This window comes from Phalacrocorax carbo, chromosome 8 (genome assembly GCF_963921805.1).
Source record: "Phalacrocorax carbo chromosome 8, bPhaCar2.1, whole genome shotgun sequence".
Classification (NCBI taxonomy): domain Eukaryota; kingdom Metazoa; phylum Chordata; class Aves; order Suliformes; family Phalacrocoracidae; genus Phalacrocorax; species Phalacrocorax carbo.
In genome coordinates this window covers 35093922-35118088 of record NC_087520.1, presented here as the reverse complement: position 1 = coordinate 35118088, position 24167 = coordinate 35093922, and the positions used below count along the sequence as shown (strand labels likewise).

The 24167-nt window shown below is 45.7% G+C and overlaps 1 protein-coding gene across 4 annotated transcripts in view; it reads right to left on the bottom strand.

The window, feature by feature from the left end:
* The window catches only part of KCTD15 (potassium channel tetramerization domain containing 15), a 45908-nt gene that overhangs the window by 5382 nt on the left and 16359 nt on the right, over positions 1-24167 (bottom strand). For 2 of the 4 annotated variants that reach the window (XM_064459566.1, XM_064459565.1), the window contains exons 3-5: positions 17230-17304; positions 10868-11012; positions 1514-1819 (exon numbers count right to left, since the gene is read on the bottom strand). In XM_064459566.1, coding sequence (XP_064315636.1) covers positions 1514-1819; positions 10868-11012; positions 17230-17304 — 526 coding nt within the window. Of the gene's footprint in view, positions 1-1513; positions 1820-10867; positions 11013-17229; positions 17305-23554; positions 23868-24167 lie in introns of those variants that run through there. The other 2 variants (XM_064459568.1, XM_064459567.1) reach the window with 2 other exon arrangements.

Below are 24167 nucleotides of genomic sequence, written 5' to 3'. Positions count from 1 at the left end.
TGGCTAAGCTGCAGCTGCTCCCTTCTCCTCCCAGCAGTGATGAATTCATCACTGTTCCAACTGCCAGCAAATGGATCTGCCTCCCACCCACCTCCAACCTTCTATTTTTGGGGCAGCCCACTCTAAACCTTGCCAAACATGAAATTGCTAAGGACTGTGCAAACTTAACCACAGGCATCAGACTGTTGAAGTTCAACCAAATAAAACACTTGGGAGTCTTGAACCAAAAATCACCAAAAATAGCTGGGTTTAGAATGGTTTCAGACAAAAGCATCTATTAGTGCACAGTGCACCAGGGAATGCCGCCCCAAGGAGGGAGATGTCAGTGTCAAATGCAGGTCGTTAAAATTACTCCATCCACCTTTACATATCCTGGTAACTTCAGGTGTCCCGAAAATGTTGTCAGCTGACAGCCTGGGAGATGGAGGGTGCCTCAGCCCACTGTGTAGTTACAACACAGGTAAGCAAGGGCTCTAGGTTCTTGCCCTCCCTTGCTGTTATGCCTCCCTCCCCAACCTGTCTGGCCAGCCTGTCCCACAGGCCAGCTCTTCTGTGGGTATTTGCCCACAGGGAAGTTTATCAAGACCACTAAGGCATTCCCCACAGCCCAGCCAGCACCTCTGCAGGGGACAGTAACTTTGGAAATACTCCCCTAGAGGCTGATTTCACTTTCCATAATACAAGTATTTGTAGCACATTTTAAAGGCATACATGCAAAAACCAAGAACTCTGTTTTGCCCTTGTTAATTAAGGCAGAAGTTAACAGCATCATCAACACCGTTCCTTCTCCACAGCCCCAGGACGGCTACACCACCAAAGCTTTGGCCGCAGTGGTGGTGATCGCTTGTGAAATGGCATTTCTTGCCCATAAGGCTGCTGCCTAAACGCAAGCCACATATTTATTTCTGCTGCCATCCACCTATCTGTCCAGTTATCTTCTTTTGTTTCATATGTTTAATTTTAAACCTAATGTCAAAACTCTGAGTATAAAATGAAATACATTTTGTTTAAAATACTCTGGGCAATTTTTATAGAACATCCTTTTGAAAAAAAAAAAAGTGCAGAGATCAATTTTTTTAAGTCCATCCCGCAGGCACCATCATTTAATTATGAGTGAGACATAAATTATGCATTTACACATTGTTGCATTTTCTATAAAATGGTGTGGAGATTTTTTTTGTAGTTTTTGGAACTCTCTCTTTCTTCCTGGGGGCACTTTGGAGGAAAAAAAAAAACCCGCTGCGGGCTATACATTGATGAAAAAATTAGCATTTATCAGTATAACACCATTATGAGACCAGCATGGCACTAACATACACAAAATCTAAGTCTATTTTTCTGCTTAGACTTAGGAAAACCTGAACGACTGTGATCTCACCAGGCAGAAAATGTCTCCTTGCAGTATAAGCACTGAAGGTAATTGGGCAGAAGCAAATAATTTGCATATAATTGAACAATAAATAATAAAAAACCACCTCAGCAAATAGATGAGCCAACACTGAAAGGCCATTACCTGCACTGAATTCAACCGGCAGTATCCGTTCAAAGGAAACCTAATTACATGGGTAGGGTCCTGGTTCCAGCCTGCGTTTACGGAGTTGCACATGACGTCCCCGGTCTCCGGGAAGATCTCTTCTATTAAAGCTTTCTCCCCGCTCAGTGCAATTCTCTCCCCCAGATCTGGAGTCACTCTTACAACCAAGCAGTCACAAGGCTGGAAATGTTTCCTTTGTTCTTTCTCTTGTTTCCATCGCTCAAGTTCCTTAATCATTGGCTGCAGCTGGTAATACTTTGCTTCTTCATATAAAAGATTAAAGTCCTGGGGAAAAAAAAAAAAAGAAAGGGAGAGAGAGAAACTAGAAATGCTTATAGTTCTCTTTTAAAAACTAGTATTGTTCCTGTTTGACCTACTTAGGCTTATGTATTGTCAGCAAGAGTGAAAAGGCAACAGGTATCCACATACTTTGTCTTCGTCTGACACCTACACAGAAAACCACACTGTGTTAGTGTTGAATCTATTTGAGCTGACCATGAAGTTCCCATTACACTGAATTATTCTTTCATTTAGTATTCCACAAGCTCAATGCCACAAGGATTTACTTCTGGATTAAGAAATCAAAATAACTGGCTGCAATAAGCAAAGCCTGCTGATGTAAGAGGAGATGTCCTGAGCCCTAATCTTCACTCTTGGCCTCAGATATTCACTTCTGATCTTACAACAGAAGATCTTGGGCTTCACTGTCACCTCTTGCACATATGTTACAAGATGGAGATGTCAGTTCAGCTTCACTTCTCACCTGTCTTTGCTGAGTCTGAAATTCAGCTGCAGGAGCTCAGCTGCTCCCTGTGTTTCATGATTATTCATGTATTTAAAGTGTACTTTGGAGCCTGGTAAATTATACAGAGGTAGTGACTATCCCCCTGGCTAGGAGCTCAGCTGTGCACTCCAACAACTTAAAAGAAACAGTTCTTCCCAGCCATTTGTTCATCCACCTCACCTGGACTTTGGGCAATTCAAATTCCAAATCTGATCCAATTCCTGGTTCATCAATTGAGATGTCTTCTGCACATCCTCATCAATAACTTTTCATCAGAATTCCAACAGATCTTCCCACCTCAGCTTAAATGTATGACACTACGTTGAGGCAAAGGGTGTCAGCAGCCCCCTAGACCCAAGGGGTGCCCACCAGATCAAGACAGAGAAGAAAGGGAGGGGGAAGCACCCAGGGACAGTTTGCTTACACTGGCCCCACCACCTCCTTCTGCCTCCTGAAGGAAACAGGAGCAACAAGAGCACAGCACCAGCTCCTCTCTCCGAAGACCTGCCATTTACTTTCCCGGCTCTTATGCCTGTTTACAGATGGAAATGCTGCACCGCAGGTACGCTACATGACTTTTGTGGAGTATGCCGTACATCAACACCTGGACACAAAGGCCAGTTCTCCACCACTGCAATGAAATGAAATGAAAAATCACAAGAGTAAAATGACTGGAATCATTTAGGCTGGAAAGAAGGGCATGACAAGAAGTAATCAAGAAATGGGCACCAAAACTACGTGAAAAATAACAGCAGCACTGCAGCTCCAGGACTCAGGAAAGAGGGGGAATCAAAGGCCAGCAAATGTGCGGCACAAAAGGTGCGACTCTTCATAGTGGCTTGGAATTAACCTGTAAAATCTGCTGCTGGAGGATATTACTGAAACAAAGCAGTTAGCTGTGTTCAAATTCGGCACCACAGTCCCACTGCTGGTAGTGGAGAGGTGCTCCTTCACCCCAGGGCTGCCTACAGCCTGCAGATGTATGAATATTCACAGTGACACCGGCAAGGTTATCACTTTACAAAAGGGACATCCGATCCTTTACATCTCTTTGATGTCTGTTAAGGCTGGGACAATATGCGCACCACTAAGGGAGGAAAAAAGGACCATAGAAAGAGACAGAAGAGTGTTAAGAGCAAGTGGGAAGAAATGAGGGCAACAAACATACTCAGAGGAAGGAGACAGAAGATGAAAAACAACAGGAAGATTAAAGAAGAAGCCTCATCCCCTGATAGAAGGTATTTTCCCCCCTCTCCAAAATCAGCACTCTGCTGAACCATTACTGTTTTTCTCTGCTGCTGGCTCACTGGTTACTGAGCATGGGACTGGTTTAAACCTATGGAGATTAGTGGCCTAAATTAAAAAACAACCCCGGCCCCAAACTTTCTGAAATCTTCTTTGTGCGGGACACTGGAGGAACACAGTCCACCACCTAACTGCAGTTATTAAAGAGGTGTGTGCAGGGGGATATCAAACATCACTAGGCCTCTGCTGGTCCCATGTATCTCTTTTTTGAGCACAGGAAAACATGCAATAATAGGGAAAAATGTAATGTAATGCTGTAGAGTGAACAGGAGCATCCAGTGCTTACTGAAGTCAATGGAAATTCTCCCGCTGTTTTCAACAGGTCCTGAAAAAACCAGTTTTAGAATATCTGTGTTTATGGTCACTATAAAATAACATATTATTTGTACGGTCAATCAACTGAATATGTGCTAAGAAAACTCAACAGTAAAACCCAGAAGAGGTGGTACAGCCTTACAAAAACCAGTCCTTCATTTCTGAAAGTAAAGAGAGGTACAGTGCTCCTGAGGCTGGATGCAGAGCCCATTACATTCATGAGAGTCTTCTCGACTGACTTCACTGGGATTTGGACTAGGCTGACAGTATCCTGAATCACGGGAGTTCAATGGTCCAGCACCCCCGGGCCAAAACGGCAATGCCATAAAGCACACAAAACCGGGATCACACCACCTCTACCTCCCCCACAGCCAGCTATTAGCCCACCGCATCAAATGCAGCTCTTTCATGACTCCTGCTAGCCATTGTCCTAAATAAACAAGATAAATTTTATATTCTGATATTGTTTTGTGATAAAGACAACCAGTTTTCAGATGGAACAGCTCTTCCGCTACTGTTCTCAGAACAACACAGCCACGCTTCAAACGGCTGTGTGGAAGCCAGAGCTGTGCTGGAGCCTCATGCGCTCGGTGGGACACACCCAGCCATAAACTGCCTGGGTTAAGCCAAGGCACTTGGGTTAGTTTTTAAAATAAGACTCTCATCTCCGTGTCCATTCCACACTTGGGGTGAGCACAAATACACTGGAAAGGGTTTTGCACCTGGAGGAAGGGGTTTGTCACAGAAGCTGGGAATCTGAGGCACGCCGGCGCAAAAAGGCAACATGCACATGCGGCGTTAGGGAGTCTGGGCACCTGCCTATTATCAGGCAGTGGCAATAAAGGGAATTTGTTATGCTGTAAACAAGCAGAGGGGATAAAAAAACATCTTCTGCTATGAACGGTAAGAGAAAAATCATGGCTGTCCACCAATGACAGCACTGGGAAGGGACACCTTCCGTGACCCCCCCACTCCGCACAGTGCATGCTGCCCTAGACCAGCTACTCCCAGCACAGCCTGCCTGACCACCCTGACCTGCTCTGGCTCCTGTAACAGGAAATCTGGCGTTTCTGCACCAAGTGACTCGGTTGCCACCATGGAATTTGACAATATATTTAGGGAGGGAGGAGAATTTTGCAAAACCAGGAACAAAGAATGAATGGCATGGGGGGGGTCCAGTTCTCTAAAGCCTGTGCTTGGGCAGAAAAATGGACTCGACATACCACCAAGTACGTGATCTTCTCATGCACGTTTTACACCGTTGAGAGTGCTGTGTGGCTGTGACCGGACTGGAAGTGACGCCCAGCTCTGGACTGTCTACACAGCACACTGAGGATGCCCAGGTAATACTGACATAGGTATTTCCACCCTTGCACTGTAGATATCTTGACAGTGTCTAAATATGTCTAGACTGTTGTCTATCTTGACTTTAGTAAGGCATTTGACACTGTCTCCCACAGCCTCCTCACAGGCAGGCTAAGGAAGTGTGGGTTAGATGAGAGGACAGTGAGGTGGACAGAGAACTGGCTCAACAACAGAACTCAGAGGGTCGTGATCAATGGAGCAGAGTCTGGATGGAGGCCTGTCACTAGCGGTGTTCCCCAGGGGTCTGTGCTGGGTCCAGTCCTGTTCAACATATTCATCAGTGACCTGGGCAAAGGGACAGAGTGTAACCTCAGCCAGTTCGCTGATGATACCAAGCTGGGAGGAGTGGCTGATGCACCAGAAGGCTGTGCTGCCACCCAGCGAGACCTGGACAGGCTGGAGAGCTGGGCCGAGGGGAACCTCACGGAATTCAACAAGAGCAAGTGCAAGGTCCTGCCCCTGGGGAGGAACAACCCCATGCACCGGTACAGGCTGGGGGCTGACCTGCTGGAAAGCAGCTCTGCTGAGAAGGACCTGGGAGTGCTGGTGGACAGCAAGGTGACCCTGAGCCAGCACTGGGCCCTTGTGGCCAAGAAGGCCAACGGTATCATGGGCTGCATTAAAAGGAGTGTGGCCAGCAGGTCGAGGGAGGTGGTCCTTCCCCTCTACTCTGCCATGGTGAGACTGCATTTGGAGTGCTGTGTCCAGTTTTGGGCCCCCCAGTTTAAGAAGGATGTGGAAATGCTTGAGCAAGTCCAGTGGAGAACTACCAAGATGATCAGGGGATGGAGCATCACCCTTATGAGGAAAGGCTGAGAGACCTGGGTTTGTTCAGTCTGGAGAAGAGAAGACTACGGGGGGATCTCATCAATAGCTATAAATATCTAAAGGGTGAGTATCAGGACGATGGGACTGGAATCTTTTCAATAGTGCCCAATGACAGGACAAGGGGCAACGGGCTCAGGCTGGAACATAAGAAGTTCCACCTGAATATGAGAAAAAACTTATTTCCTGTGTGGGTGCCAGAGCAGTGGCACAGGCTGCCCAGGGAGGCTGTGGCGTCCCTTCCCTGGAGACATTCACACCCCGCCTGGATGCGTTCCTGTGCCCCCTGCTCTGGGTGTGCCTGCTCAGGCAGGGGAGTTGGATGAGATGATCTCCAGAGGTCCCTTCCAACCCCTACCATTCTGTGACTCTGTGATTCTGTGATATAAAATCCTACCCTGATGATTTACAAAAGTTTAATGTGGAATATGAAGTAGAAGAATTCAATCTACAAGGAACCTCACCAGGCAGGTGCCACAGGAGCTGCAAGGAAACACTTCCATGCTGCTCATTTTGGTAAGTTACTAAAGGCAGATGCAGACACGAATCTTCCTAGTCCTATCCAGAAGCACATTTCGCTGAAACAGGCAGAGGAGAAACTACAGGGTGGTAAGTGCCTAGCACAGTGGCAAAGTCCACGCAGTTTCATTGAAACTCAGCCCAGAGCAGCCTGGTACAGCTTCTGTCCCAGTCACATGCATAGAGATACTGCACCCTTTCTCTCACGGAGGCTCCAGCCCTCACTGATGCCAGCATCAGTGCAGTGTTGCTGAGCAGCACGCAGCATCCCATAGAAGATTTTGTATGGTATCCAGGAAATCCTTGCCCTGCAGGACTAATGATGCATCTCCCGTTTCTTCTAAGGATTATTTCCCTAGCTTCCCAACGTCTTAACAGCAGTGTACCTGGCAGCACAGCCCAGAGTCAAGCACTGTATATGGTAGCTAATGGAGCTGCTTCTGTTTAGTCAAGGAAAAGTGCTTACTCTGAAGGTGATTCCCACCAGCCAAGGTCCCTACTCATGAGCAGGGAGCTCCTTGCTAAACTGAAAGGGGGGATGGACAGTCCAGTCTGATTTTGCTGTAAAGTACCACAAAAAGCCTTCATGAGCTACAATGAGCCCTCAACTTCTTGTGGCTGTTGTAGGAACTAGTGGGGAAGTTCTGTTAGGTCACCTGGAAAAGGGAGCAGATGGGAGGTGGGATGCATACAGCCCTTCTCCATCCACAATTTCTGGACAACATTTAGGTCTCATGGGAAAGGTAAACAGATCTTTCAAAGATGCAGCTTTTTGCCTTTCACAAAATAATTTTCTGCTCATGATTTGGTAGAAAAGCTTTTTTTCTGGTGGATTTCACGTTGGCTAAAATCTGCAGTCACCTCTGACAAGGGCGACATCTTCCTGGGGAGGAGACGGGAAGTGTGACTGCAAGGCCAGTTTTGCTGCTGTTTTGACATCAATGCCAGTGAGTCAGAAAAGATCTGCTAACTACAGGCAGAGTCAGCCAACAGAAACTGTAAAGCCACGTCTCCTGTGAACGTGATGCTGTTCTCTCAGTACTGAAAAGGTCCTTTATTTTTGTACCTAATATTGACTCCTGAACAGGCTGAAATGGCTTTTTCTGATTATTTTTCACTTGTTATTGTTTGCTACATGAAACAATGAACTGTCATCCTGACTCAACGTTTCTTTTAGATTTCAGTGCTGTGAAGATCTGACTCCTGGCTACGAGAGGAAGTTGCTCACTTCTGTGATGACAACTGCGCCATTTGCTAAGGTCAGTTTGAGAGCACTTAAAAATCCGTATGAAACTCAGATGTCCTGTGCCCCTCCCCTCCTTAAGATGGAGTAATAATATATACGTTGCCTATGTCTATTTTTGTTTGACGATGTCTAAGCAGGGAGTGAGTATCAAATAAGTAGGTATGAGGGATCTTGGTTTTGCATGAAGTTATGTTTTGGCAGTGAAGGGGACTCACGGTGCTCATAAATGTCCTGGGGAAACACTTGTGATGGCAAGGGGATCAAGGCAGAAGATATTTGAGCTGCAGAGAAGGGGCAGCTCCTGCACCAGCCGTCCCCTAACTCAGCAGCGTGGCAGACCTGGGGGTGCTGGCTCCATGCTCTGCTCAAGGACATTTGTTGCTCAAGGTGTCATGGTCCCATGTGTGGGACTTTGAACTGGTGCAGTAAGAGAGAGCTGTAAGCAGCTCTGTCTGGGCTGCTCACCATCGGCTCACTCAGCACAGGCTGTCTGCGAAGGAGAACAGAGCCAAACAACGCATTGCAATTTCTCAGCATACTTCATAAGGCTTAAAATCACCCAAACCCAGGAAACTTGTATGTACTATTAGAGTGTTGCTTTCAGCAAGGAGACCTGTCCGACACTAAACACCTGCAAGTTCTGGCTTATTAGTAATTGGAAGTGTAATTAATATTCACTGTAAACACACCAGTCAGACTTGATAATAAAGAATCACTAGCCTAGGAACACATACCCCACTTTCTCTGCATTTCAGTGTTAACTTAGTCTGAAAACAACACTTAAATAGCAAACACAATAACGCTGATGTGGTACTAACATTCCAAACTTTCCAAAATAACCATCTGAGCAGCAATTCAAGTTGAAAAGCAACGTGGCTGAACCTTGAGGCTAATAAACTGCTTGATTAAATTAAGGGGTAAAAAACTAATAAATATTCAGAACACTTGATAATGCTTTGTTTGACATAAAGAACATTTAATGCAAGTCTCACTGGAAAACCTGTCAGGTTTTATACCTTAAATAGAGTTTTGCATTTAGAAACACCGAGTGATTCCATTTGCTGCCTTTGATTATTGTCTTCTGTCACTTTAATCATGCTGGCAAAATTACACGATTTCTGTGAAGTCAAATCCGTTTACAATGCAGTTTTAATATAGCTTTGCAGCGCATTCTTCCATGCATTTTTATTTAGTTACTCCCTACCTAGCAATACTTTGCTTTGTTCTCGAGCCCTCATTAGCCTGGGGTTTGCTCTAAAGCTCTCCCAGGGAGGAACTAACTAAAATACAGTTAACCCTATGCAAAAAGATGGTCTGGAACAACGGACTGAGCTTGGGCACAGCGCCGGCTCTCCCAAGTCTCTCCCAGCCCTGCCAGCGACTCACTGCGCAGACAAGTCCTTGGCATCTACCGGCACTCTCACCTCCAGGCTCCTACTCAATCCTGCTGGTTTTGTTTCACAGCATTTCTGAAATATGGATGCTGGTCGAGACCATGATCAACTCAAACTATATCTCTTCTATCCTTTCTTCTTATGCCTTCTGGTCCCACCAGATTGTCCAAAATGCTGCCCCTAAAGCACCTCTCTGGCATTTCACCTGTACCAGTTCTCTGCCTTTACTTGATCCATCTTACAGTCCACAGAACCGGTCTGGTCTTTAGCTCCGCTCCTACCTGTGCATTTTCTCTCATTTCCCTGTAAAAAGCTTTTCCCACACCCACCCCTTAGCTGCTCTGCCTCTTGCCCTGCTTCGCTGCACCCCAACCCGCAGGCCAGCCTCCCCAACCTGCCCGCTGCTACCCAGAAAGACCAGTGCCCAGGACAGCGCTTGTGGGCTGGAGCTCCAAAACCACACGGGAATGCCAGAACTTCTCTCTGCCTAGATGTGTGTTCCCATAGCACAGTGTGTCTGCTCAACATTAACTGTAAACACTCCCATGCCAGGGTCAAATGCAATTATACTCATAACTTCAGCAAGAATGGTCGAGGAGCAGTTTGCAGCATGAGGATCAGCTGAACTCCAAAGCCAAAGCCACTACAGTAACCACTGGACTGACTCAGTAATGACTGGCCAAATTATCTTGCCTACCTAATACAACATGCAAAGCAAAATCTTACTGCGCAGCATGGGAACTTCCATCTCCAGCAACGCTCCATGTCCTCCAACCCTGACCAGATCCCCATTGCCATCCCAATTTATTCATCATTTCATCCTGGAGTTAACACTTTTGTTGTATCTTGTCATCTACAGTTTGGACACTTTTGTCTTCTAATTTTCATACATAAGGATGACAATGTTGCAAGTTTCATAAGTGCAAAGCCAAATAAACAAGGCTAGGAGGAGAGCGTTTAAACAATCAGGATTTGCAAAGCAACAACCAGCACCATTATTTCATAAAAAACATGTATTGCTCCTTAAAAAGCCCTCAGTAATTTCCATCTCCCAAGAATATTTTGACATTCATAAAGTGTGTAAAAGATTACTTCCTGAAATCAAAGTATCTGCATTGGTTATATCTAACACAAATCCTCATGGGCTTGTTTAAGGGTGTTTCTTTTTTGTACCAACAAGAAAAAGATTCATACAATTTAAGCCCTCTAAGTATCAAATCTAAAACATTTCTTTCAGAGTCTGATCATTAAACCCTGGTTAAGTGCTAGTTGCTGATGTTGCTTCTTAATTGTTGTTATACCCTGATAAATAAGCTAAAAATGTGAGAAAATACAATTAGTTTAGAAAAACTGATTTAGCCGTAAGCTTCATCGTTTAACTTTTTATGGTATCCATGACAACCATTGGTCCATTTATTAAATAATAGCATCCCTGGTGTAATACTCAAGTACTAAAAATCCTAACAATAAACAGCAACATTTAGTTAAGTGTGTTTAGGTCAAGCACACAAACCAACCTGCACCAAAACAAATGACAGAATGGGAGGAAAAAATGGATTGCAGACTATAGCTTTCCTTACCTTAAAGTCATCTGGGAGCAGTAGCTTAGATGTCCTTAGGAAGCTTAATATATATCTGAAAATTTCACCATCTCGATCAATGAAATAATGTTGTTTTAAACTGTCCAAGACAATAGGCTCTGTGCCATTAAACAGACGACTTATTCTGAAAAAAGAAAAGAAAAAGAAATGGGCAAAAGAGACAAAATCTCATTATACCCTCAGGGCCTAAGAACATCCAGCCAATTTAGTTGCATCAATTCAATGTGCATAAGGTAACACAGTATCTTAATTTAGTGACAAACAAGTGCACAAAGACAGATGCCTTAGACACGCGTGTGCACCCGCACGCTCACGCACACGAAGCGCATGTGCACATACAGACACAGGCGCACACACCAGCAGCGAGCGTGCTGCAGCTGCCCTGGGGCTAACCTCACGCTGCCCTGAATCGGGGCTGTGAATTAGGCCCATGACCCCGACAAGGGAAGTGCCTGTGAAACGCTCACCCCACAGCTGGCAGAGGAATTTTGCTGAGAACATGCGTCACTGGCTCCGTTATATATCCCTGTCCACCATGTCCTGCTAAAGGCAAACCGAATGGTTACTCAGAGGTGGGCTCCTGGCCACGAGCTTTTCCTCCAGCTTGGCGGTTATTTTGATCAAATGCCATCAAAACCTTTCCATCATAGAGGAGAGGCTACCCATACACCGAGAGGAGCTGTATGGACCTGCAGGTGCTAGATAAGTGGCCATCCAACACTGAACGTTTTGGCAGACCAGCAACCAACAGCCCATGCAGCATCTGCAGCGCTGCCTGTGGGACCACAGTCTCACCACCAGTAGTCCTGGGGATCATTCTGGCAGAAGAAAGCAACATGGCAAATCTTCCATGAGCAAAGAAAAGGAAGCGAAACCTGAGACCGGTGGATCAGCTGGTTACAGGACCAAAATACGATATTAGCTACATCACTCCAGCTTTCTCCAGCTCCTGAGGAGCACATTCTGTAGAAACCAAACCAGGCATATGCCTGGCTGCTGTTCCTCCCGCCTCTCCCCTTCAAATGCCTGGCTTCTCTCAGAATGCTTTGTCTTCCCATGAGAAATAACCCAGCTGAGTATATGTTCTTGAAAGGAAAATCGCAGGAGACAGACAGCAACGACCTATTAAGTAATTGAGTCCATCTCTCTGACAGTGCAGCATTGTTCCCAACTGCAGAGCGTCTCGTGTTTCAAAGTCGAGTCTTAAATAACCCTGCCAGTGAGGACTCCTCCATTTCCCAGAGAAGCTATCCCACAGCCTGCTGGATTTCACTGTTGAACTGTCCCTTCAACTTGGCTACGCAATCCCCCGTGTCCTGCACTGTGACCAGGGCAGGGCTTTCCCCTGCTGTGGTAACGAGCTCACCAAACCCTGCCAAAGGAGTGGCCAGCACTGCTGGCAAATGCCGCAGCCCCGCTGCCTCCCTCCTTCCAGCACCACCACCCCACCCCAAGATTTTTGGCCCAGCAACAGGATGCAAGAGGCATGAGCCTCACTGGGGAATGTGCGCACCCACCCCGGCGATGGGAAGGGGCAGGTTTGCTCCCCCACCACCACCCGCAGTGCTGGTGCTTCTGCCTGTGCCTTGCGCCGCTTGCTTTGGGTTGTGGGTTCATGCAACACAGTGAGATGTGCTCTCCACAGCTGCACCTTGGTCTCGTCTTCTAACTTGCTAATTTAATTGCAAATTTAATTAAGGTGCTGTTTATTTCTAAATTAACTATGGAGATATTAAATAAAACTGGACTTAGCAATTCCCCACTGAATTCAGCTAAAACCCTTTCTGCCCTCTTAAGCAAGCTCCAGGTTTACTGCCTGCTCTCGTGTCTGTGTCAACATTCAGCTAGTCTGAGTTACAGGAGAATAAGCAAATGCTCCCCTAAACCCTAATTATATGTTTACTGTTTTTCTTCAACCTCTAGCTTTTCAACTGTATCAGAAAACACTATCCAGTTCACGCTGCCACATTTAATTTATATAATCCCAAGGTTCGGCAAGCCTCCAGTAATGCATTATTTTCTTTTGTGTTGTTATTTTAGGGCTTTTTGCCTGAGATAGTTAAATGTATTGCTTTGTACAGGGTTACATTTTATTCCAGGAAGCATACAGTTAATTTATGTCCTTTGACATGCACATGAGCCAGTGTGCTGTGCTGGGTTAGACTGAAAGCAGAGGAAACACCGATAGCGCAGCTTAAGGTTCAGTATGGTACATTTATTGAGTAAATTTCCATGGCTATTGAAAGTTTTGAGATCTTACACCTGAATAAGCTGGGCTGTGGCTTAACCTTCTCCTCTTTGCTGCCCTTTCTCTGTGAAGTCTGCAAAAGCAACACGCCAGCTGCTGTTCCGCTCTGCTGCACGCATGGGGGAAGGTTTGCCAACAATGACAAGGCGCGGGGAAGACAGGGTACAAAATTTTAATGGGCCACTCTTTAATGTAGTGAAGCATTTTTTTGGTAATGAAAACAAAACATGAATTTTGAGGCCTTTGTGGAGTGCCTTGAGCTGTATTTCTTCATCAGCAAAATTACTGCTGGGGAAAGAAACTTGCAGAGTGTTGAAAGACTTAACTGCCACCCCAAAAACAGAGTGATGAATAGTGTAAGGATTTATTTGACGTTTTAGGGGGCTGCTATGTTCCAAGAACCAACTTCACTGCAGCATGTTGTAACGCTGCGTGCGGAAAGCGCTCCTGCCTTCTCGCCACTCTAAACTGTACCTGTAGAAAGTCCATCAGAAAACGCAATGCTGTGAGAGCAAAACGTGAACTCAAATGGCAGCTCAGAAAGGAAAAGGTGCCTGACAGGGTTACTCATCACATGTGAAGCCATGGGAAAGAGCACAGCAACCGGTGGCAGCTCCACAAGCTCCACCGGGACCTGGCATGCTCAGCAAATGGGTCTTGGGCAACCAGAACAGAATCACAGAAACACAGAAACACAGAATGGTAGGGGTTAGAAGGGACCTCTGGAGATCATTACGAAATGAGGTAACAAGGCATAAGCCCTTCAGAGTGGAGGGATCTGTACCATTCCCAAGTCATTTAAGGATATGTATCTATCTATATGTATCTAAATACATATAGACCCTTCTTGCCACTTTCAACTTCATGGCTTTCTTCTTGAATTACCAGTGATCACCCAATCATTCATCTTCCTGGCATCTTTGGATGACTATAATTAGTCAAGGAATAGGAAGGTTCTCCAGAAAACATTATCACAGAGTCACAGAATGGTAGGGGTTGGAAGGAAGGGACCTCTGGAGATCATCTCGTCCAACCCCCCTGCTTGAGCAGGCACACCCAAAGCAGGGGCACAGGAACGCATCCAGACGGGGTCTGAATGTCTCCAGGGAAGGGACCCCACAGCCTCTCTGGGCAGCCTGTGCCACTGCTCTGGCACCCACACAGGAAAGTTTTTCCTTATGTTCAAGTGTTTCAACATGTGCCCATTGCCCCTTGTCCTGTCGCTGGGCTCCATTGAATAGAGTCCAGTCCCATCATCCTGACACTCACCCTTTAGATATTTATAGGTATCAATGAGATCCCCCCGTAGTCTTCTCTTCTCCAGACTGAACAAACCCAGGTCTCTCAGCCTTTCCTCATAAGGGTGATGCTCCATCCCCTGATCATCTTGGTAGTTCTCCACTGGACTTGCTCAAGCATTTCCACATCCTTCTTAAACTGGGGGGCCCAAAACTGGACACAGCACTCCAGATGTGGTCTCACTAAGGCAGAGTAGAGGGGGAGGATAACCTCCCTCGACCTGCTGGCCACACTCCTTTTAATGCAGCCCATGATACTGTTGGCCTCCTTGGCCACAAGGGCCCAGTGCTGGCTCAGGGTCAGCTTGTTGTCCACCAGTCACACGCAGAAGTGTGGAAGCAAAATGCGCACAGGCTGTCAGAGATCTAGGAAGTCAGCAAGTGCAAGGGGATGGGAATGGTTTTGTACTGTGTAAACTTGTTGGTGTTCAACCAGAAATTAGGTACCAGTCTGGCTGGCAGCCTCAGGAAGCTGCTCACTCCAGTGCCCCACAATGGGATGTGAGTTAAAGTAGTGGGGAGCAGCTGCAGCTCTCAGATCAGGCAGTGGTCACCCCAAAAATGATTGTTTTTATGAGCAGTCATGGAGCGCAGTACTGTATTGGTGGACAAATTGGGTAATGGCATTTTCAGGAGGTACTTGCTTATGGCACATGGGAATGGTGCTTCTAGTGGTTTGTGAAGAGGTGGAAGACACAGGAAGAAACACAAGGCAAAAAGAGCTGCACTTGGACGGGTGAGTCTGAGCAATGACTTAGCATTCCCTCCTTTTGCAAGCGATGCTTCACTCACTAATTCAAAAACACTCTTAAAAATTTCTGTACAAGATTTAATTTCCAGACAGTGAGCAGACCAAGCCAGGACCAATCCAAGTAGTTGCAAGCCTAAGGATGGCCAGCTTGCCTCTCCACTGTCTCCACCTCACTGGCCAGGTCCCACTATGCTCATACCTTCTTCCCAGCGCACAGCTCTTCCCAGCCATCTGTTTCTCCTCCTCAGCTGCTCCTGCTCTCCTGGCAATGTGCTCTCCCCTACCATCCAGTCACCAGCCGCCTGGGCTGCCCACCCCAACCCTCGCAGGGCCCCTGCTCCCAGCCGCCGCTGCATCATGTCCCTGAGGAGCAGAGCCACAATGGGGCTGGCGTCATGACTCCAGCTTAGTGGGTCTCACTGGCACCTTAAGCCCGAGCTGGATGCTCTTCCCTGCTCCTCCCAACATCCAGAACACAACCTGTTGATCCTATTTCTACAATTTCTTTGTGCTTCTGTTGCTTCTGCTAAAGGCTTTTGCATTTTCAATAATGTTTCGCCAAAACGCCAAGGGGCGAGTTTCTAGCTTTGTACCGATTTTACTATGATATTAAGATCTCCTTTTATTAGATTAAAAACAAACAATGCAGCCAGTCAACCCACAAGGACAAGAGTGCCAGTAAATTCTTTTCTTAGTTTCTTGGGCAGGGGAGGAAGCTGCACGCTGCGTGCAAGCTCCTACAGACAGCTGCTGCTACCCACACCCCCCTGTAATGCTTGCAACTGATTTTGCACCACGCAAGTTCCCTGCAGCGCCTGTCAAGATGGGAGCATGGAAAGGACCTGCCAGGGAGTGACTCCAGCCCCCAGCATCACAGCACACCACCTCTTTCATAAACTCACCCAACTCCATCTTAGAAGCAGCCAGGGCTTTTTGCTCCCCAGCTCCCTCTGGAGCACCTTCAGTCTTCCCAAGATCACCAAGCACAGCCATGGCTCTGCACATCACACACCCAGTGCTGGGGTGTTTAACTGCTCACTGAGACAGGAAAGGGTTTTTTACTGGGTGGGGGTGGGGGATGTTGCTTTCTGGTTTGCGGCCCATTTAGCTATTTTCTTGACAGCTGTCTTTTTGAACAGGAAACTGAAGTTCTTTCTTAATAAAGCTGGTTACAGAGGCTTTAAGAGGAGCACCCGGTGTTGTGGGACCTGTGGGACAGCCAACAGGTGGGGTTGCAGCAAGCACCAGAGCCTTCTGCTCCCAAGTCCCACTGCCGGGGGAGGGGCACTGCAGTCCCATTCCCCCCACACACACCCCCAGCCAGCACAGCGATGCGTGTAAGTAAAACTCTCTATCACAACATTGCACCAGAAGTATTAATTTAAGTAATTACATGATTAATATTTAACTGTTCAGTGATATTTTTATCATTCATAATTTAGTTGTTTACATTTATTAAAAATTGATTCTGTAGACACTTTTTCTGCCCAATGTCAAATCAGCAGGGAGAGCACATTTCAGCAAACTGTCATTAAAATGTGACTCTCTCCTAATTTTATGGGAGGAGAGGGGAAGAAGAGAGAAATGCCTGAGAAATGCAAGTGGGTCCTGCAAGCACGTGGGTCTGTGCTCCACTCAGCACCCTCCTGCTCCACTCAGCACAAATGCACAGCGAAGCCAACACGAGATCTGCAGCTCTCCCTGCATTTTATTCAGTGGCTGTCTGTTGTACTTGGCTGTTGGGCCTGGCTGGTGAGCTGGAGGAGGAGGCGGCAGCGGTTGTGGGGAAATGCCACAGAGAGGAGGAAGAGGGTTGTTTACAGCAGGGACACGGAGCATGACCTGAAACTGCCCCGCGGGACACATTAGCAAAGTGTCCCAGGTGTACGAGCAGAGTCCAGTCATTGCTGCTGAGCGCAAACAGTGCTGCTTATCTCTTAAATATTTGCTCAAGGTGGGTAGGATAGATACTGTTATCTGCTTGGAAGAGAAAAAAAATGCTGTGAATTGGAGCAGAGGTGCTTGACAGACTGGAGCGCCTTACCCTGTGTCCTGGCACTGCCGCCCACGTAGGTATGTCTGTTTTAAGTCTGTCACTTGTCCCATCACAAGAAAGTAGCTGCGGGAAAAAAGAAGCAGAAGGCCACTGGCATGGCTGTGCCCTACCCAATGCCAGCATGCCAGGAGCTGGCTCTCTCCTGGCACTGCTACTCCCTGGTTGCAGCAACACGGGCTGGGGTGGGCAGTGGATGGTGCTGCCCGATCCTTACAGTAGTGTTTTTCATATTTCCGTTATTTTTACTGTAAAACTGATCAAGTTTGTGCACAAGTTCCCAGCAAAGCAAACTGTAATTAATGGAGAAAGAACCTGCATCTGCTTTCGCCAGGGGGATATGATAGAACACCTAACCTGTCCAAAGAGCAGGCAGGGCTGGCCAGAGGACAAGGATAACCCAGCTGAGCAGCAAATGAGTGTCTTCTGCCTTCCAGCCTGCCGGTAGTTATGAGGGAGAGATGTTAAAACGTTGTCTCTGCCAGGACACATGCTCACTCACGCCCTGTACAGCAAGGAACGTGGCTGAAGATTGCATCTGACTGCAGTAGGTTTTCTGATCTGCCTCAATTTAAAACTTCAGCTACAATTAGTGTGAAAGTCCATAAACAAAGCTCTGTTGTATGGTTACGCCATACCTTCAGACCCTGCTACCTGACTAGTGATTTTAAGTCCTCCTCCAATTATGGGAAAATAGTGCTAAGGACGGGCACCATCTACAACACGGGTCTGTGCACACACGACCTGGCTGTGGTACGGTGCAGAAACTGTGTGCTGGCTTTGCACTTAATGGCTCTGCCACAGTTTCCATTTTAATCAAAGATAACATCTTGACCACCTCAGATTGCTTCAGGCGTACACTTGGCTTGGAGGGTGTTTCAGCTGGGGAGAATTTTGTTTTAAGCATCTTTTAAATCTTTTATTTGTACAGTGATGGGAAAAAGTGTGTGTGACAGAGTCTGAGTCTTAAATTGGGAGTATGAGCTGCTGCTCTGCAAACTATGAAATCCAAACAGCCACATGTGCTTTGGGACCAGTTCACGTGCCCGAGGACACAGAGAGGTGACCCAAAGGGAGTTTCTGACAGAAGTAAGCCCAGTTGAGGTACCAGCTTCCAGTCCCAAATGGAGTGCAGGCATCAAGCCTGCAGTGCTAAGCAAGTCACTGCTCCATGCATGCTCAAGCCACCCCAACCACCAACTCCTTCCCTGACCACTCCTACAAGACCAGGATGAGCATCTGCATTTCAGCAGGGCAGCCTTGGATGCCTGCAGTGTCCTACAGGCACTGCCCGGCCCCGTACAGGCATCACTCAGTCCCTGACCCTTCAATCACAGAATCACAGGTTGGAAGGGACCTCAGGGATGAGCACAGATATTCAAGTACAAAACTGACCTCTGAGAACCAAATGAAGATACTAAAGCCTGTAACCCCCAAATCTCTCTCTCACTTTTTAGTGAGAAAAGAGCATCAATTAGTAAGGTCCGATCTCAGCACAGGGATGGAGGAGGTAACTGGTTTATCCATCTCTAATTCCTATAACCTTCTGTTCCTGCCTTCCAATGCTGATCCTGGAATGCCATAGGAGTTTTTTGAGCCATACGCTCACTTTGCAGTGCTTTTGAAGGATATTACACTCATTAACTATTAAGCACCTGAAGGAACTGCAGGATCTATTACGTAGATTTAATACTTCATATTTTGCTGTTCAGGCTAGAATATCTATTTTTGCAATAGATCAGAGCTAGTCTACATAGTATCAGCATGTATTTTTAAAAGTCAATAATCCAGAAAGAACATTATCATCTACCATGCAGAATCATTCTTAGGAAGTTTTGGAAGGATTTTTTTTCTTCTTTTTATACCATCACTAAAATTAGATATGTAATGGATTTTATAGTTAAAACAAAGGCATGGACAATTATGTTTTCAGTTCTCTGTTACTATCAATTAAAGTCCACTGAAGCAACAGGTAATAAAAGCCACTGAAGTGGAAACTATCTATTATTTTTGAAATACCACAAAGCATTCATGGTAAGGATAAGAGATCCTACAGCTCTTTCTCTTCTGCCTGTTGGTAACAGCCTATCTCCACACTTAAGACACTTTGGAGGGTGACTTTGGTACATAATTTCATGGAGATATGTATTTTTAGACTTTGATACATAACACTTATTTTTTAATGTGCAGAGACAGTATTGCCTATACAAAAATTAGCAGTTAAGACAAGAAATTGGAAACACTAATCCCAGGTAGAGAAGCCAGTGTCTTTTCCTGCAGTAAAATATTCTCTTGCAGTCAAGAGCCACCCTCATCCTGCATCCATGTGGCCAAGCATCCCACTGGATCTTGAGGGAGGAGGAGGAGTGGTCAAACAATTACAGTGAGCAGACCAGGGACTAAGGGAATTTAGGCTCCCACGACCTTTCCTTTCCAGGTTTTTCATTCCCACCAGGTTTACAAGGTTCACCTCATTCGGATACCAGGATTAGGCCCATCAGCACTGGTCACTCATCCAAAATTTATCAGCAGCGTGTTTGTTCCTCGGGGCTGGGCTTCTGCCACCCGCCTCGTGGGCAAAGAGCTCAGGAGCAAAGCACTGCTTAGCCATGAGTAACGGTGGCAGAATCCAGCCCTCTATCAGGCTAATGATTTTATTTTGCCTTATTAAAGTAGCATTTGTATATGTTAGTGTTATTTTAACAGCTATAAAAAGACTTCACTAAACAGTTTCTAGTATATTAATTGCTGTATTACAAATCCTTTCGTTGCATCAGTATATAACCACATTTATAGGCAGGGTAAGTAGACACATACAGGCAGAACAGCACTCATTTGCTACACGCATCAGCATCCCACCACATTCGTTTATGTCTTCAGTCACAAAATGCATTTGCTGTGCTTAACAAGAAAAAGATATAACTTTAAAATACAGGTACCATTTGCATTTCTCCATTAAAAGTGCCCTACGTGCCACAGACATGGCTTGTTCATCCCTCTCTAACTGGGACAGTGACAGCCTTCAAGTATTTTTTGGTGCTTAACCATACTGTCTGCATTCATGTGGTCTGGCGAGAACAGAGACCTTGACCGTGGCAGGGCCGCCCAGCGCAAGCGGAGAGGTTGCACTTAATGTAGTTCTAGATAGGCGAGTTCTGCCAGCCCTATTCCTAACAACCAGTTACACCTAACTGGTGTAACTAACTACCTAACTACCTGGGGAGAGTGAGAAGGGCAGAGTCTGGCTGACTTGCATATTTTTAATAAAAGTAACCAAATAATATTACAATATAATATGAACCCTCAAAACACAGAACTTGTTAGTGGTAGGAGCTAAATATTATCCTTTCAGTGAAATATGCTGAAGTTCAGGTAACTGCACAGAAGTTCATGCGTTGTAGGTAATGCCTACCTATTTGGGAATTCCTCTCTTCATTTTAAATTGTAGACTTACATTTGAAGTTAAAGGAGAACATTAGCTGGATTTCCAGTACTTTAAGTTTTTCCAGTATAAAGTTCAGGTTACTTTTGCTCTTCTTGTCTCTTTTACTTCATTCTAACTGAACTTTTGTCTTAATAGTTGGTGTAGATTAAAAATATTAATACACATTTATATTGCTGAAAGTATCCTATTTTTGTTATGCCATTGTTGCTGCTGCTCTGATTTGAGCCCTGTGAGGGTTCTTGGCCTTTCATGTTCTTTTAACAGAGAATTTACACTAAATTTTGGCCATGAAAATCAGTGCAGGAACAAAAATTCTTTGATTTAAAACAAACTCCTAAATTAGCATCTTAGCTTCCCAAAGAGTTCCCTAGTTTCCCAAAGGTCCCAATCCTGCAAGAACTGCATTTCAATTCAAACTCTGTGGGACTTGTGGGCACTCAACAGAATTAAGTTGTTAATACATGAGAAGATGTACAATTCAAATAAAACATTCCTGCCTACACAAGCCTTTTCTTGCTATTCTTTTAACCATCCCTTTCCCCTAAATCATGGTGCTATGAGGGCCCTGATGAGAATAGGGTTGCACCAAATGCCAGCTCTCTTGCTCCTCACCTACTTGCTGAAACTTTAAGCAGGAGCTAACTCGTATTTTTACTTAGATTTTCAAATCTGACTAGATCTGGACATTACCTCCATTAACATCACCCTCATACAACTGGGCATGCTGGGAGGGCGAAAAACATGCAGATACTAGTTTTATTTTCATATAAATGGACTAAATCCTCGCTCATTGAAGTAAAGAGCGGAACTCCCACTGGGACTCAGTGATGGCAGGGAAAATTTCAAATATAACTCATTTACCTTTCAGGGTGCGAGTCTGGCCCTCCTCATCCTTTGCATGTGTGGGTGCTGTGAAACCAGCACATTTCAGTACACAGCAGGAGAAAGAGGGACAGATACTCAAGGGCTGCACAACCTTTCATGAAGCGTAAATGGTGACAGCTAACATGTTCACTTTGTTACCTGCAAGCTGCTAGAATATTTAATCTGCTTGAGCCATAGCCCTTTACTTCTGACCCCAGACATGCAAAAGTTTAGCAGCTTTTTCCTATGACTCTTTTATTTCCAGACCCACAGGAAAAAGCTCCCAGGCATAGGCTGCCCAGGACTGCAGCACCACGCTGTCTGGGATGAGCAGGAACACCATGCTACCCTCAGTGTCCACACCTGCCTCCACTGCATCAGGACACTCTCCACTGCTGTGAACAGGAATGACACCAGTCTCTCTGGGTAGAGATGTATTAGCTTTCTGCCTAAAAGAAACTGCGCATGCTGCTTGGGAAGTTGGTTGGTATGCCCATTTGCTAAACTGTAAAACTTTTCTGTTGCTGAGAATGATAATATGGGGAAAAAAATGGCTTATCTTACATTCTTCCTCTATTTGGTTTTCCTTCAGCCCATCCTTCTGTTCTCCAGTGAGTAAAATACACCAATTTTGCCCAGACCCAGAATGCAACACTGCTGCAATTATACTACTGTACATCTCCAGTACAGCTCACACCACTGCTCACTCTGGCACGAAGACATTGCAGGGAGTTACAGGCAGACTGTAACTGGTTATAGTTCTCTACAAGCATCTATGTGATTGGGAAGTTGCATTCAGTTCTCTCTATCCATATTTTTGTTATTGCACTTAAAATTACAAACGAATGATGCTCCTGTTTATTCTTACATTCGATTAAGCTGTACCCAACATATTTTTCCTGGCTGTTCACTTAAAGAAACTGAATACATCAAGAACAATTTGTTAAAAAGCTATTCTGAAAGGAAAACAACCACAAAAAGCCCATATATCCACACCAAGTAGGAAGACTTGTGTAACAGTTTTTGCTGGTGAGCCCAAGCCATGGGCAGATGAAAGGCAGAGGCAAAGATGAATTTCCAGTAGGTTTTTTTGTTATTGCAGCCAGAGAGTAGGGACAGAGAGCATGCGACCACTCACATGTCCACTGGGAAGAGCCCAGCTCCATGGTCACATTCATGAAAAAAGGGGGAGACCCTGTCTAGGGGTTATGGAGGGGGAACCCGCACCCAGGAAGGAGACAGCAATACACGTGCTGGACAGAGGACACTTGCCCCACAGATTTAAGCTTGGCAAAAACTTGAAAATAATAAGAAAACCGTTAACTGTTGGATTCTGATGCGATGCTGAAAGCTGAACCTGGCTTTTTTTATGTGACTGCGAGAGATTCATTCTTAAATACAATACTATGGTCATGGGTTTGATTCTGGTCCCAGTGAAGTCAAGGCCAAAACATCCTTTGATTTAATTGAAAGCAGAAGCAGGCCCTCGCTTTAACCCTCGCATCTGCAAACAGAATAAAACTCGATGTGAACAGAAAAGGAAATATGTTTGGAACTGGTTACAAACCCATGCATGGTTTTTTCCCCCCTCTGTAAGATTAAAAAGTGGTCATTGAATTTTTTTTCCTCATTCAACAGCAGTGTTAAGTACTACTGGCCCAAATTCAGCCCTCGTTCCCTCCCAGACAGCCCCGGAACAAGCAGAGGACCCAGTTTCTCTATTGTCATCTACTGGTTCCCATGGAGTTCCACTAGCCATATTTGTCCGTGAAATTATCTGTAAGTTTTGCAATGGCAGAATTTAGGCAGCAGTCTCCTGGAAGGCACACTACACTGCCCAAATGCCAAAGCTGCAGGCAATGGTGTAAATCGTACTGGTACGACTTGTTGGCGTAACACAGTGTGACACCAAAGAGGTTAAAAAGAGTCGCTGGTTTTCATTGTCTGCTTTCTCAAGAGAGAGAGATTTGCTGCTGCAAAAGTGTCTACCAGATCTAAACGGATTACCTGCAGCACTGGTAGCATCTGCACTCCATTAGGAGAGAGGCGTAACAGGAGCCTGCCCTTTGGACTGGGATTCCTTCAGCGTTTCAGCTTTACGGTGCAGATCTCAGTTTCCAATGCTTGCCAACTGATCCCTTCTGAGTCTGACCAAGAGTAACGGTGCAAATGCTGCATAATAGCTTCCCAGTATCCATGTGCAGGACTCCTTTCAGGTTTCGCTTTATGTGGTCCTCAGCAGATAAAAAAGCAGCAATTTTAGCCTTCGAACGCATACCATACTGCAGTAGAGTGAAATCAACACAGTACAGGTGAACACCGGAACACCTCTGCTCAGCCTATCTGTCCTGGTGCCCAGCTCTGACAGGCAGGCAGTTGTCACAGCGTCTGCAGCAATAAGAAATGCAATTGTGCATGCATGCAAAGCTAATAGCCATCCTGCCTGGCAGAGTTTCAAGTGAGAGCAAATCAGGTAAAAACAAAAACCACCCCTTCTAAAGTGTTTACAGGTTTCATTTTTTTTTAAGCATCAAAAGATCAAAGTACATGCCAATCACAGCAGATGAGGTGAAGGACTATGCGGTTTGATGGACAGAGCACAGAGACGAGTTTGTAACTC